At 46.3% G+C, this 15,283-nt stretch overlaps 1 protein-coding gene across 14 annotated transcripts in view; it reads right to left on the bottom strand.

The window, feature by feature from the left end:
• The window catches only part of elavl4 (ELAV like neuron-specific RNA binding protein 4), a 73,292-nt gene that overhangs the window by 40,515 nt on the left and 17,494 nt on the right, over nt 1-15,283 (bottom strand). For 11 of the 14 annotated variants that reach the window (XM_030373000.1, XM_030373001.1, XM_030372999.1 and 8 more), the window contains one exon: nt 699-785. In XM_030373000.1, coding sequence (XP_030228860.1) covers nt 699-785 — 87 coding nt within the window. Of the gene's footprint in view, nt 1-698; nt 786-14,160; nt 14,215-14,727; nt 15,046-15,283 lie in introns of those variants that run through there. The other 3 variants (XM_030373002.1, XM_030373003.1, XM_030373005.1) reach the window with 3 other exon arrangements.

Below are 15,283 nucleotides of genomic sequence, written 5' to 3'. Positions count from 1 at the left end.
GCTTCTTCCACTCCATGAACCACGCATCCTACACTGAGCCCGGACTGCGGAGCCCGCCACTGTGGACGCCCCTGCTTTAAAAACTGCAGTGATGGAACACACCTACAGGCACTGATGCACACACACCAGGCGCCGTTGGAAAGTGAGGCGGCGTTAACTAGAACTCACAACTTGTGTTTAAGTGTTAATTGGAATGCATAACTTATCATGTGACAATATGATAAATTCTTTAATGCCACCATGCCTGGCCTTGTTTTTTAATCAGCCTTTTATTTGTTGTAATTCTTGTGGCAACACGTCTTGAGGCGCATTTCTTTGTCTCTACTTGAACTTCTGCGTTTTCCAAAAACATGTCTGCACACAATCTAATAATGTTAAAAAAATGCATTTGTCTCATCAACTTTTCCCGGCCTCCTCAAAGCCTCATTACGGTGGCTCCATTATGCAGCAGCGCAACACCACGACTATCTCCTGCCTACAGACTACGTTCAACGCGCTCCCCTGCTTCATTTGCACCCATCAATCCCCCACCGCCGTGGACATAACCGCCTCCGTCAGCAACACCACCTGTAGCGCTGTCTACGCGCGTGCATACGGTTACATACATTAACAAAATCAGATAAGATCAGTTCATGGGTGGATAGAAAATGGTTGGGTTGGGGGGGGGGGAAGAGGTGTGGGCAGTGAGGTCTGCTTACCATCTTTGGCTGTGTCAGCAGTCCTTTCTCTGCCCAGCCCTGGAGCTGCGGGAGCTCTGCCTGACGCCACTGAGTCTCTGTCGACCCCTATGGAGTGGAGCACAGGGAGGGAACGCAGGGCCCACCGGTCAGAATCACACACTCACTGTACAGCGCCGGTGTGGGGGTGGTAGGTGGTGATGGTGGTGGTAGGTGACGGTGGTGGTAGGTGGTGGTGATGGTAGTGGTGGTAGCGGTGGGGGTGGTAGTTAAGGGGAAGGCGGTTGGTCAGGGTGAAGGAGTGGCGGTTTGCCGGAGAGAGGTGCTTCACTGAAGAGAGACACACAGTGTATACACCTTCGCAGTCGGACACCGGTCACACTGAAACAAAGACGGGTGGCTTTTCTTTCTTTATTGGTGAATGGATTAAGGTTGCGGAGCTCGTTCAATGTGTGAGGGAATGTGGAACACTGAAGACGGCAAATTCACACGTTCACATTGAATTACAAATTAATTGATTTTTTTTTCTAAAGAATCATTATCAAAGATTGAATTCAACGTATCAGTGCTTGACAGGGCTGATAGGAGCACAGCTATGTGTGTGTGTGTGTGTGTCTGATGTTGTGTGCTACACTGATCCTGGCAGCGTTTATAATGAGGGTTTCCCTCTCGATCTCTGTGGGTAAACAAGCCGCTGGTGCAAGAGACAGAAGCCCCACAAATGAGCACGAGGAAATGTGTTTGCTGGATCTCCAGGGCTCCCGTGCCTGTAGGTAGCTAGCCACTCTACAGGCAGCCAATTTAGCTGAGGAGAGGGAGGAGAGGAGGGATGACCTCTGCCTTCATTTGCTCCTTCACAACGACGAGGAGAGGCAAGCGAGGGATCAGATGGTGGGAGGGGAAGGAGGAAGGACAGCAAGACAAGGGGTGAGTAATGGGTGAGGTATCTTCCCCTATACTTCAAAGGAGGGAACGGGAATGATTGAGGGAGGGGGAAGGGGAACGAGAGAGAGAGAGAGAGAGAGAGAGAGAGAGAGAGAGAGAGAGAGAGAGAGAGAGAGAGAGAGAGAGAGAGAGAGAGAGAGAGAGAGAGAGAGAGAGAGCGTTAGAGACAGAGAGAGAGAGTTAGAGACAGAGAGAGAGAGAGAGAGGGAGAGAGAGAGGGAGAGGGAGAGGGAGAGCGTGTGTTAGAGACAGAGAGGGAGAGAATGTGTGCATGTTATGTTGTCGACCTGTCTTGTAAAGTTAGGCCAGGATGCGTAATGGCATCCTAAATGAAAGTGGCCTGTCAGGCCGGCAGGAGCAGGAGGGCACAGAGGTTATGGGAGGGGAGGGGGATGGAGAGTATAGTTTCTGATGGAGACAGTTTACTCTGAATGTCTAGGAGTTGGGGGGGAATAATTGTATTGAATGCACATGCCATACCATCGACCATCTTTGTTTTAGTCGGAGTGAAGACCAAAGGGTTACTGTATCTGGAGCACAAAAATCTAAACGACGGTGTATCATAAAATCCATGTTAGCTTTTAAACATTTAACTTTTTTAAATGGACATGATGCATTTAGCTCAAATCAACCATCGGATTTTGCAAAGCTTTTAGATGTCACTAGTTCATTTTAGAGAATTTAGTGAGGTACATAAATAATGATTTCTAAGAGCCTTGAATGGACATTATAAACATGTCTCTGTGTGTGTGTGTGTGTGAGCATGTGTGTAGCGAAAAGCAACGTTAAACAGTAGAAGCATCATTTCACCACGTCTATGACTTCACATTCTCAAGAGGCGTGAGGGGGAATGGCCTGCCGCAGCAGGTAGTGTTGCTGTACGGTGTATTAAATGTGGTGAGCAAGCAGCAAGCAGATGGATATGATTTCTCAATTTGCAATAGCTTTTGTATAGTGCAAACAGGCATCATGTGGGGAGCGGGAACAATATTGCATATCTCACAAGTGTGTTATGAGTCTCTGAATTTCATTTTTTATAAACATTGCTCCATGCTCAATATGCCATGCACATCCATTCAGGGACTGTATGATACATACACACTCAACAACTCTCTCACTAACAATCACACAAAACCACGCACACACACACACACACACACACACACACACACACACACACACACACACACACACACACACACACACACACACACACACACACACACACACACACACACACACACACACACACACACACACACACAAACACAAACACAGACACAATATCTCATCTTTCTTAATTTTCTCCCTGTCCCTAGGTTTATCACATGAACACACTCAGTGCGTCTTCTGAAAATCTCAAATAACACCAGGATAAAGACGCAATGCAATTACATTTACCAACCATTGAGATGAAAAACTGCTCATGGATGCATTTTCAATTATTCAGGGAATACATTTTGGTCCGCTCTCAGAAGCTGGGGTGACTCATTATGTAATCAATACACTCTATAACACCATTAATATTTGATGCCACGAAAGTGCTTCCTGTCTTATTGGGCTCCTGGCCAGTGGTTTATGGGTAGTGCAGTCAAATAGGACATGCCATATCCGCCCGCAGTGGAGAACACAATTTCGACGTTCTAATAGTCTGGAAGAGCACAGGGCGCGGTCAATTCACAGCAACGCTTTAAATATGTGCAATTCACTCTGAAAGACATTCTGTGCCAGTGCGATATACGGGTTATGATTTTCTCTCTCTCTCCCTCTCTCTCTCTCTCTCTCTCCGTCACCCGCTATGTGTCACCTTCACTAGCTACACGGGGAAAATTTACATGCCTTAGACGCCTCTCTCTAGTTCTCTCTCGCCCCATTTTTCCTTATTTCCTGCCCTCGCTCCTCTGCTGCCTGCAACACTATAAAACCCCCAGCACCCGTTTTATTGCTGCTGCGTTACGGGGCCGCTCTCTCCCAGTTACTACGGAGCTTACACAATTAATTTAGCCTGACTTGGGTAGGATAGATGGGGGCTGTAAAGACTGCAGAGGTGGATCACTCTTCTGCTTCTGCGGCATCGTTTTTTTACTGACAGACGCATTGCTTTGCGGCAACAAAATGGAGTCGCTCAGACCTTACAGTGGTGCCTCTCACCGTTCCCCTGCACCACCTCCATGCTCCTTTTACAAGCATTTCACTGATGAAAGAGGACGCAGGGACAGAGCTGAGATAACAGACAAGTAGGCTAATATAAGCTACTGTACTGCACCGGCAGATATCAACTGACCATATTAAGTATGTAAGTGACTAAAGAACAACACACTGCAAAAAAGGTGAAGATCCACCACGTCTACTGGGGAGTGCAGACTAATTCTCCTCTGGTGACTGAGAAAGGATTGGAGTTCTTGCGAGACCAGGGGAGAGACAGAGATTTATACCACTTTACTATCTCTATTTCTTGGCCAGCCAAGTTCCCTCTAATTCTCTTTGCGCTATTGATTTTTTATTTTTCTCTTTGCTCTTGTCTCCCCGGGCCCTTCTCTCTCTCTCACTGGCCTCACGCCCCACTTCTCTCTCTTTCCATCTCTCTCTCTCTGTTTCTATCCCTCCCTCTCCTACCACAGCCTCTGTTCCTGCCGTGTCTTTGGGGCTTTGTGACAGACATCTTGCAGTTCAGACCGATGCTGCCCAGGATCAATTAGAAAAAGTAGTTTAGGCCGGAGGCTATAGGCTCACAACCGCACACACTAATACACAAACACACACACACACACACACACACACACACACATACACACAAACACACACACACACACACACACACACACACACACACACACACACACACACACACACACACACACACACACACACACACACACAGACAAACACACAGGCAAACGATCCAGACACGTAGAAATACGTGCACCCACGTTGCGATTAGACACCCTAAGACATACGGGCAAACATAAACCCAAGGCAAAACCGAATACACACATCTCTACACTTAATGCACTCTGGCCTGCCTGCCTGCAGTCTGATCGATCCACTCCTCCTTTGCTAAATGGCTTCTGTCCTCCATCCTCCACCCTCTTCCTCTCTGTTGGACTCAGGGTAATGAATGTTGCAGATGGTGCTAGACGTGCATGCTAGCTATTCTTCATTGAACTTTAGTTTGACTTTTCTCTCTCCCTCTTTCTCCTTCTGTCTGGATATTTGTTCGCTCTCCTGGCTTCTAAGTGTTTTAGTGCGATCGATGTGGCTTCCCCGCACCCAGCCTTTGGGTAGTCCACATTGGAATGCAAAGGGTCGAGGGTCAAAAGAGGGATACTTTTGTTGGATTATATGTAATTTCTAGATAGAGAACAGCCATACCACAAGCCTGTTTTCATCCAGAGGCTTAGTTGAACTTATTATTCCAAGCAGTAAGTAAAATAAACTGAAAATGATGGCTCACTATTAAGTTAGTTAATTTTTTTTTAATTATTTTGGAACTCTGTATTGTTTCTTTCTGCACTATTTCATTTGGAAATGGAGGCAGTGAAGAGACACATAGAACAGCCTAAAGGACAAAGACAGTACTGAGGGTATTCACACACACACACACACACACACACACACACACACACACACACACACACACACACACACACACACACACACACACACACACACACACACACACACACACACACACACACACACACACACACACACACTCAAACAGACACGCGCACACGAACATACAGAGACACAAACACACAAATGCACTCCCGTTTGCTCCTCCAAACTGTAGTTGGAACTAGAGCCATTTGTCCACTGGCTAACTCCCAATTCTGCACCAACGCATGCAGAAAATTGGTGAGCATCTTTACTCTGGAGCTGACACTTCAATTTGTGCAGCTCCGGTGACCGCTACTCTGCGGTCCCCCCCTCGCGGGTGCGTGAGAACAGCTGGACACCTGCCTAGCCGGGCTGGCCGAGGCCTGGAGCTTGGGACCCGGGGCCTGGGAATTAGGGGCCTGACCTTTTGTGTCGTCCCGAACCCGTGTCCCCCGCACCGCCCGGAGCCCTGGCCTCGGCTCTGGGGCCCCCCCCGTCACAGCTTCACAGGTTCAGCTCAGTGCCAGCGCCGCTCCCTCTCCTGTGCAATCCCTCATTCATGTTCCCTCGGCCACGCTTTGGTCGCAGTTCACTTCGAACGACATCTACCCTGAACCCTATGAAATCTCCATTCCCATCCCGGGCCCCCGAGCCTCTCCGTGATGCATGCCGGCCTGAGCTGCCACAGCCACAGGCTCCCGGCTCAGTCAACTCAGGGAGCGCACTGTGCATTACTGTCGGTGCCGCTGTAATCCCCAGGGTGTGACGGATGGGAGTGATCACTGTCAAAGTCCTTAACTGGGACTTTATGCCCGGATTAAAGGGGGCTAAACCATCATCGGCTTCCATATATGGGATCCTATCCCCAATTAACACACGTCAATAATGCTTAAAATGGTTTTACTGAAATGTGTGATCATTGTGTTTCTTTTGCTCTTTACAATGGTAGGAACAAAGGATGGAATAAGACGAGGAGAGATGCGAAGATGCCGTGATAGAGTGAGAAACTAAGAAGCTTGGGTGGATTCAATCCACAGTTTATGACCTAAGAGACTTCCTGATAGAGGCCACACCCGCCTCCCACTCCCACTTTGGAGTTGCATACACTGCTCTACACTGCAACACGACATGGAGTGTCCTGCTATGTACCGGATGTGTAATTCAAAACGGGTCAACCTTGAGTGTTCTTTTTAGATAGGCTGGGACAGAGGACGGACAGATCCACATGCAGAGATACAAGGGTGAACTGCTGCCATATGAGTCAGCACCAGGTGTCCTGACTGAGGACAATGCTTCCAAAAGCAAACGGCAGGTGATTGCGGCGTTGCACCTGTGCAGCGAAACTGGTCCTAGACTGCTCCTGCTCCTTAAGAAAGCCCCCTAGTGTCTGCGTACACTCCCATGCATTCACAAAGACACACATACTGCAGTGTGCCATGTATCCAGCTGCACAAGTCAAGTCAGGAATAAGCAATTTTACCCTTTACTGCTTTTGTGACTGACTGAGGCAGAAATAGGTTCCCTGCTTGCTACAAGTACAAACTGAAGCAGCACTTGTTTTGAAGCAAGCAAAACTGAAAGCCAAAAAATATCCCCATAAAAAGCATGCAAGATGGGGAGGCTACAGATAATACCACAGTATTAATAATAATAATAATAATAATAATAACAATTAAAAATCATCAGCCTAATAATAATCATGTATTTTGACCAATTGCCCTGGAGTTTTAGGGTTCGATTACAAAATGGCATTGAATTAAGATTATTTTGAGATTTTGTAATTGATATTTAATTAAAGCTATTTAAAGTAGTAGTCAACACAAATTGAACAGCGAGAAAATAAGAGAACACTCTCATCACACACACACACACTGAAATTATACAGAGCTCCTCCTAATCTGATTGTTCTTTCCACAATCAGCTGCTATAGTCAGCTAGTGTCTGCTTCGGTGTGCGTGTGGGTTCCCTTATGTGTGTGTTGGTGTGTGTGTGTGTGTGTGTGTGTGTGTGTGTTTGTGTGCTTATTTGTGTGTGTGTGTGTGTGTGTGTGTGTGTGTGTGTGTGTGTGCTTGCGTGTGTGTGTGTGTGCGTGTTTGTGTGACTCTGTGTGTGTGAGTTTGTTTTGCAACTGCCTCGAAGCACAGCGAGTTAAATAAAAAAGACACAATCACTGATGTCCCAGAGAATTCATTCCAAGGCCTACGGTACTGTGTCTGTCAATGTGTGTGTGTGTGTGTGTGTGTGTGTGTGTGTGTGTGTGTGTGTGTGTGTGTGTGTGTGTGTGTGTGTGTGTGTGTGTGTGTGTGTGTGTGTGTATGCGAGAGAGAGATAGAGAGACATAGATAGATAGAGTCCATTCGTTCATGTGTACCAAGGAGCTAAACTGATTATTGATTTGGCTCTGAACTGTAGCTGATATAATCAAATCGCTTCTAGAGGAAAGGACAGCTCTCTGTCATCTGTCTTAATAAGTAAACAGTTTGATGGAAATAAGGAGTAACAGTATCTTGGAGTGTTGCCGTAGTTCCTTTTTAGGAGGACACTGAATAAACAGTAAGGAAATGAGTGCCCCAATTGCTGCTTTGACCTCAGATACTATCACTTCACTGTAAGGGAATGTGATTAAATGCTTATAATTAGCTTTTTCATCTGTACCAACAGTGGTGCTTATTTTCCATACTATATGCTGTCGTACATGCAGTCCTACCCCACGGATGCTATCATGTGCATAATGTGTTTTCAATATGCTTCTTTTGATATCTGCCAAATAAATTATTCATAGCCATTTCAATCACCGATAATGCTATAAGTGCACTCATCACAGCCCAGTGTGACTGCTGAATTTATAGTGAGGCCGTGCTATCTGAGGATTTAATCTTGATGTAACTTGACGTCAGAGTGGTGCAACCATTACCGGTTTCTACTGCAGGATGAGCGGAGGGGAGTAAGACACAAAAGGACTCCAATGTGTACCAGCACGGCTAACAGACAAGGCCTGCGGCATACCAACTAAACCATCAAGTGTGGCGTGCATTCAAACGAACAGATGAATCCCCCCTACCGCCGTACAGTGCAGAGTAATTGAAAATGCCCACAGGAGACAATCTATGTTCATATACAACGGTTTGTGCCAGTTGGAGAAACGTATAGGAGGCGGGGGCTTTGGCTGCCGTAAGAGAGACCGAGATGACGCCGGGGAGCTGTGCATATGGGAGATAAAGAACATTTATCTCACTATCATTCCCGTTTCCTCTCCTTCTTATTCTCTCCTGCGCTCGCTCCCTCTCTTTACTTTTGCCCCGTTGACAGGCTCTATTCATCTCAGCCGCTGACGTTTATCAGTCTCGATAAGTATCTGAAGCCACAGTCCTATTTCCAGTTTGGGGCTTTGCAAATGCTGGCGATGCGCCGGCGAATTGAAGGGAACGTGCATTTATTTGCGAGGGAACCATAGCTGCGATGGAGCAGTCACCTTCCCTATCCATGCTGCGATCTCAGGAAGTTGCTGGTAGCTGTGAATGGGAGTGACTAGGCAGGCCTCCCTTGGCTGCACGCACACTGCGTCATACCGGTGCCACACCACACAACAACGAAGAATAGCCAGGTTATCCCCAGGCTTTCCTTTAGCATGTCTGGGAATAATGCTAAAGGAACACAACATAGCAATTTCTGTTTAGATGCGATGGGGAGCTGCTGTCACTCCTAGTATGCTAGTCCTTTGTAAACAGGAAGTACTGTATGTGTGTGAGTCATTGTTAGTCTCAGTTTACGTCCACATAGATTGTATATGCTCTATACGACTGTGGTGGAATTGCCCCTGTTTTTCAGTGCAGCGCCTGCTCAGGTGATGTGACTGTCGATGTGATTCTGTGTGGCAGTATACTTTATGGCATGACGTGTTTGTAGGCATTTAAGGGTATGGAAACTAGTGACAGACATTTTTTGTCAACAACAAAATAAGTAATATTTAAATGTACAAGTATTACAGGCCTAAGCTGTCCTAAACAGTAGAAACAAGGTATCGAATTTGACTCCCCCCAGAAATGGTGCCATTTTGTTGCATGTTAGCGTGCATGTTCCATCTATAATTCATTAAGCTACAGAATTATATAAATGTTTAATATGACAGGGGCGGCAAGTCACTCGCTGTTCAAAGTGCGACCTTGAAACGTCCTTTAAACACAGCACTGGGCCAGTTTAACTGCAACTACAACTGAAGAGGCAACCCACACACACACACACACACACACACACACACACACACACACACACACACACGCACGCACGCACGCACGCACACACACACACACACACACACACACACACACACACACACACACACACACACACACACACACACACACACACACAGACTGTCTGCCTGCCGCTGCTTTCTGTTCTTTGTTCCTGGGATGCAAAATGCAGATGAGACAAGTCAGCTGCCTGTGTTCCGTCTCAAGAGAAGCTGCCACTCAAATGCAGTGTGTGAATGAATTCCAAAACACACAGGGAACCATGGAGCATGAGAGACGGAAAAACTGAGAGAAGGAGCAACGGGAGTGAAGAGGGAGAGGAGCCAGATATGGGGGGGGGGGGGTAAAAGGGAAAGAAAGGCAGCCGTAGTAAGTAGCAAATAAAGGCAGTGTTCCCTCTCTCTTTCTGTTCCTTTAACTGAACAGAGAGCCGTATGCACACATGAATACCGCGTCTCTGCCACTGTATTCTCCGTGCGGATATTTATTCTGAAAAGCGGCGACGCACAACAAGGACTCGGTCCTGTGTTTGCGTGTATGGTGAGACGCTAACACTCCCTAGCTGATTATGTGTCTGTCTCTCACATTTTGAGTTGCTGCCAGAGGAATTAGGGCTAGTATTTGTGAATCCTCCCCACACAGGAGAACGCCTTACCATGCCGCTCAGATTTTGTAGTCTTTAAAATAAAATGAGGGAAACACATTTTAAATAAATGAAGGAAATCGCTGTGGAAGCCTATTAAATTTTCAACGTGACCGTTTTGTGAATCTTCATGTGTGTTTAGGCTGCGCACAAAAGGAATATTTAAAAACCAAAGCATACTAATTGGGACAGCGATTGTTACAGCCGGTTCTTATTCAAATAGGCTTTTGGCTCATTAACTGCATCCATCCAGCCTTTATTGAAAAGAAAGTGGAAAAGACATTTATAGACGATTCAATATTTAGCTTCTTTTTTTTATGTGCCGCAAAATTACAATATCATGTAGATACACTTTCTTAAGACTAAATAACGAAGGTACAAAATAGGTTCCCATCAGAGTCGACCTTAGACTAACCCTTTTGATTGAACTTGCTCATGCCTATTGAACGAGTTCAGGAGGGTTTTAATTATTTTTCTAAAGATGTGTTGAACGGTTGCAATATTCATTGCATTAATATTACACAGTCACACTGTTTTAGGTCAGCTATAAATCTTATCAGTCATTGTCTGAATATCTGCACCTTCCCCATTTAAGAATGGTATGGAATACAGTTCTAACTAAATTAAAATGGCAATCCTGTAATGTCTTAAGTACGCTGTTTGTTGTTGCTAAACCAATTAAGTGTTTTTCCGACTCTACTCTATTCCTGTGGTTCCATGACTATCACCTGCATTCTGAACCTCATTACAGTGTAGGGGCAGAAAGGCAATTAGCTCACTGGCTAGTGTCTCTGTGATTCCACCCCTCACCTACTGCAGTACAATACTAGCTAACTCACAGCTACATAGGAGCCACATACATCACACAACGGATCCAATGCAAGTCCATGTACCCAAGAAGGCATAAACAAATACACACACGCACAATCAGACATAGAAACACAAGTTCATCCAGGCACAAACCCAACACAGTGAGAGGCAGGAACGGTACAGTTAGTTCTGTACGTCCGTCTATGGTTCATTTTCGTGTATGCAAACACAGAACGAACTAAACAGACAACTCCAGCAAAAGCCCAGCTCAAAAGACTTGAAACCAATGCTGGCACACACACACCACCATGCCACCGCTTACAGTAAAAAATAACTTTACCACTTGACATTTCAGCATGAGCTAATTACTGCGAATGTGTTGGGACTACAACGTAACGTCCAACAGGGGTATCCGTGCATGCCAACACATCAACACCACTAACCACAGCCTCACTAGTGCTAACCACAGCAGCTCCGTAGGCCAACACACACCAACTCACAGCACTACTGACCCACATGGATGAAAGGAAATGGCAGCGACGGGAGCGGTTTTCAGTTTGTTGAAAGGTTACCGACTGCACTGTTGCATATCAGCATGCATGACATTTTGTTCGGAGACTAAGTCTATTGGCGGGATGCAATCAAAACATGGTTTCTACGTTAAACAAAAAGGCTGTTTTATTCTTCTCGCATGCATATATGATAAATCCACATGAGATTATAAAAGGTGGACACAGACTAATTAATGAAAATACTCTTCTTCATAGCAGGAAGAGAAGGGAATATTTTACATGAAATCCATGGCAACAATGTTTATGATTTAATTACAGCAAATTGAACTGACAAAGATAGCCACATCCACTCTCTGCTTCCTTTTCACTGGTGGTTTAATCAGGCTGCGGTAAAAACGTCACTCTGCATCTGACCACACGTCAGTCTCACTGCCCACTCTCATACACTGGCTGACACAAGCTCCTGCCGACCCCCAAACACACACACAAACACAAACACACACACTCACACACACACACAAACAAGTTACTGCCACCCAAGCCCCTACACACATACACAAGCTAATGCCACGCCACACACACACACACACACACACACACACACACACACACACACACACACACACACACACACACACACACACACACACACACACACACACACACACACAACCACACACATACACACACAGACAAGCTAATGTCTCCATACATACAAAAACACACACATAAGCTACTGCCCCTACACAAACGCAAACAAGTTACTGCTAGCACACACACACACACACACACACACACACACACACACACACACACACACACACACACACACACACACACACACACACACACACACACACACACACACACACACACACACACACAAATGCCGTTTGAGACTGACAAGATAATTGTAAGGCTGCATTAATCTTCCCACTGATATTTCTTTATTAGGGCAGAACATCTCTCGCTTAATGCCTGTGAGTCATCTTCATTGTCCCTCACCATTGTGGTGACATTACCCTTTGTTAATGGTGGCTTGGAGTGTTGGCTATATACTTAATATTATCAACCCTTATCTCATTGAAATGTTTGCCCTACCTTCAGTAACATTTAAATAATTTATAGCAAACCATTCAGTCAGTGAATCCCTGCTAATAAATTCCTCTCACACGCCATCCTATTAGCATTGATGTGTAACCTTGGAGCAGTGAGGCTGGACAGGGAGCACGGTGTTCTGCCTGAGGGAAGCTCAAACACTGTGTGTGCATGTGTGTGTGTGTGTGTGTGTGCGTGTGTGACTGTGTGTGCATATCTCTGTGAATGTGTGCGCGTGTATGTGTGTGCATATGCGCACACACACATGCATACACACGCACACACTTGTGCATGTGTGTGCGTCTGTGTCTGTGTGTGTGCATAGATGTGTGAATGTGTGTGTGTGTGTGTGTGTGTGTGTGTGTCTGCGTATGTGTGTGCTTGTGCATAGAAATATGATGGCTGATCTCGCAGCAGATAACCCCTACACTTTCCCTGCGGGAGGCTGCAGATGTGCGAAGAACACACGTATTTATTATCTTTACCGTTGCTCCACCTTACCTTATCAAGGCACACATCTGCTCTCCTGCTATTCCCCTCTATTTTCCATTCCTTCCTCTGAATTCCCCCCCCCCCAGACACACACCTTGTCTCTGTCAGCTCTGTGTTAATGCCAAGGCCCTCCGTCTACACTATCCTGGCGGCTATGCTAGTACCCTCTGTCCAGGGCACACACGGGGCTAGCTTAGCCCCGCTAGCCTCGGATTCAATTAGCATTTTGATTGCATGCAGGGGAAAGAAGCCGCTAAGTTACCAATCAAACATTTACTTGATGACAAACAAATAACATGTACCACATTCCTGATTGCTAATACAAATGTCTATGATTGAACCGACTTTTTAATTGTTAAAATAAATAAATGTTTATGTGTGTGTGTGTGTGTGTGTGTGTGTGTGTGTGTGTGTGTGTGTGTGTGTGTGTGTGTGTGTGTGTGTGTGTGTGTGTGTGTGTGTGTGTGTGTGTGTGTGTGTGTGTGTGTGTATTATGTATACATGTATGTATGGGTGTGTTCATTTATGTAGGTGTGTATGGTTGCATGGAATATGGATGTATGGATGGCTGGATGGATGTGTGTGTGTGTGTGTGTGTGTGTGTGTGTGTGTGTGTGTGTGTGTGTGTGTGTGTGTGTGTGTGTGTGTGTGTGTGTGTGTGTGTGTGTGTGTGTGTGTGTGTGTGTGTGTGTGCGTGCGTGCGTGTGTGTGTGTGTGCATATATGTATGTTTGTATGCATGATGTATTGATGGATGGATAGAATGATTTAGTAAGTAACTTGCAAATTAAGAAAACAATGTTTTCAGTGCAGAAGTGCACTCACACACACAAACACACACACACACACACACACACACACACACACACACACACACACACACACACACACACACACACACCAGACACACACACACACACACACACACACACACACACCAGACACACACACACACACACACACACACACACACACACACACACACACACACACACACACACACACACAAACACACACACACAAAGTAGCACTGCACATGCATAGGCCCACATTTGCTATCGACAGGCAAGCACAGCGCAACAACATCATCAACCTTCTACACACATGAATATAAATTCAAAAGGTCCTTACTTCACCACTAAGTGTACATTCAGCATCAGCAATGTGCATTGGAACTTCACGGCACTAATTAAAATGAAGCAGAAATAAGAAAACGTTATACACATCATCACCACACAAAGTACTACTACTCTCTGGCTCGACCCTCCCTCCCATGCAAGCAGGTCTCTCTCGTCACACCCACCCATCTCCACCTCCACACCCTCCTCTCCCTCTCCTCACCCCTACTCGAGCATTCTGTTGTTAGCAAAACTGTTAGCACTCCCTCACTTTGAGTCTTTTTCTTTTCATGCACGAATGTCCAATCTCTCCCCCCCTCATCTGTCTTATACAGCATTTCAACGCGGTGTGAGGAATTGTCATATTTATCCCTGAAAAGTGATGACATGCTGCCTGTATTCAGGGAGCACAAAAAAGGATCATATAATGACAATGAATAGACTGGGTTCTAGGTACAGTAATCGCCAACACTACAACTAATCTACTGCTGTGGCGCGGGATGCTCACTGTTCAAATGAAAAGACTGGTCAACAGTATAACAGAGTATAGCGGTCGGCTGCCGGCAGCCTTCTTCCTTACCATCTTAAACCCATTCCACTCCATTTGGGAGCCGCCGGCCGTTTGTCTCTCTCTCTCTCTCTCTCTCTCCCCACACACACAAAACAGCAGCGACGCCTCTGCAAAGGGAAAAAAATCCCCTAGTCTCTCGCTATGTATCTCTGTTGTCGCTCTCGCTCTCCTCAAGAGCTTTGCCTTTAATTTCTCTCTGTCTATTTCTCTCTGCTTCTGTTTATCTCTGAGTCTTAGCGGCGAGCAGACGGGATTGTGCTGGTGGCGTAGAGAGCAGGCATCGCCTTCTTCCACAGAGGCTGAGAGGAGAATGGGCTGCTTAGAGTGGGAGAGTGATGGGCTGCAGCATCCCTCCCTCCTTCCCTCCTCGAGCCCTCCCTCTCTCCTCGCTCCCTCCCTCGCAGAGTCACCCGCCCAGTCGCCTGCTCGGATGGAAGGTCAAAACCCACCCACTCGCCCCCTCCTACCCCTTTTGCGGAATCTCTGATTGGCTCCTTAGCCTGCCTGTCGCTGCATCTGCCTCTCCCCCTCCTCCTGTTCCTGGAGTGTTAACACCTTCGCTCTC

This window comes from Gadus morhua, chromosome 12 (genome assembly GCF_902167405.1).
Source record: "Gadus morhua chromosome 12, gadMor3.0, whole genome shotgun sequence".
NCBI classification, from domain to species: domain Eukaryota; kingdom Metazoa; phylum Chordata; class Actinopteri; order Gadiformes; family Gadidae; genus Gadus; species Gadus morhua.
The sequence above is the reverse complement of the archived record's forward strand: the minus strand, read 5'-3'. Positions and strand labels throughout refer to the sequence as shown.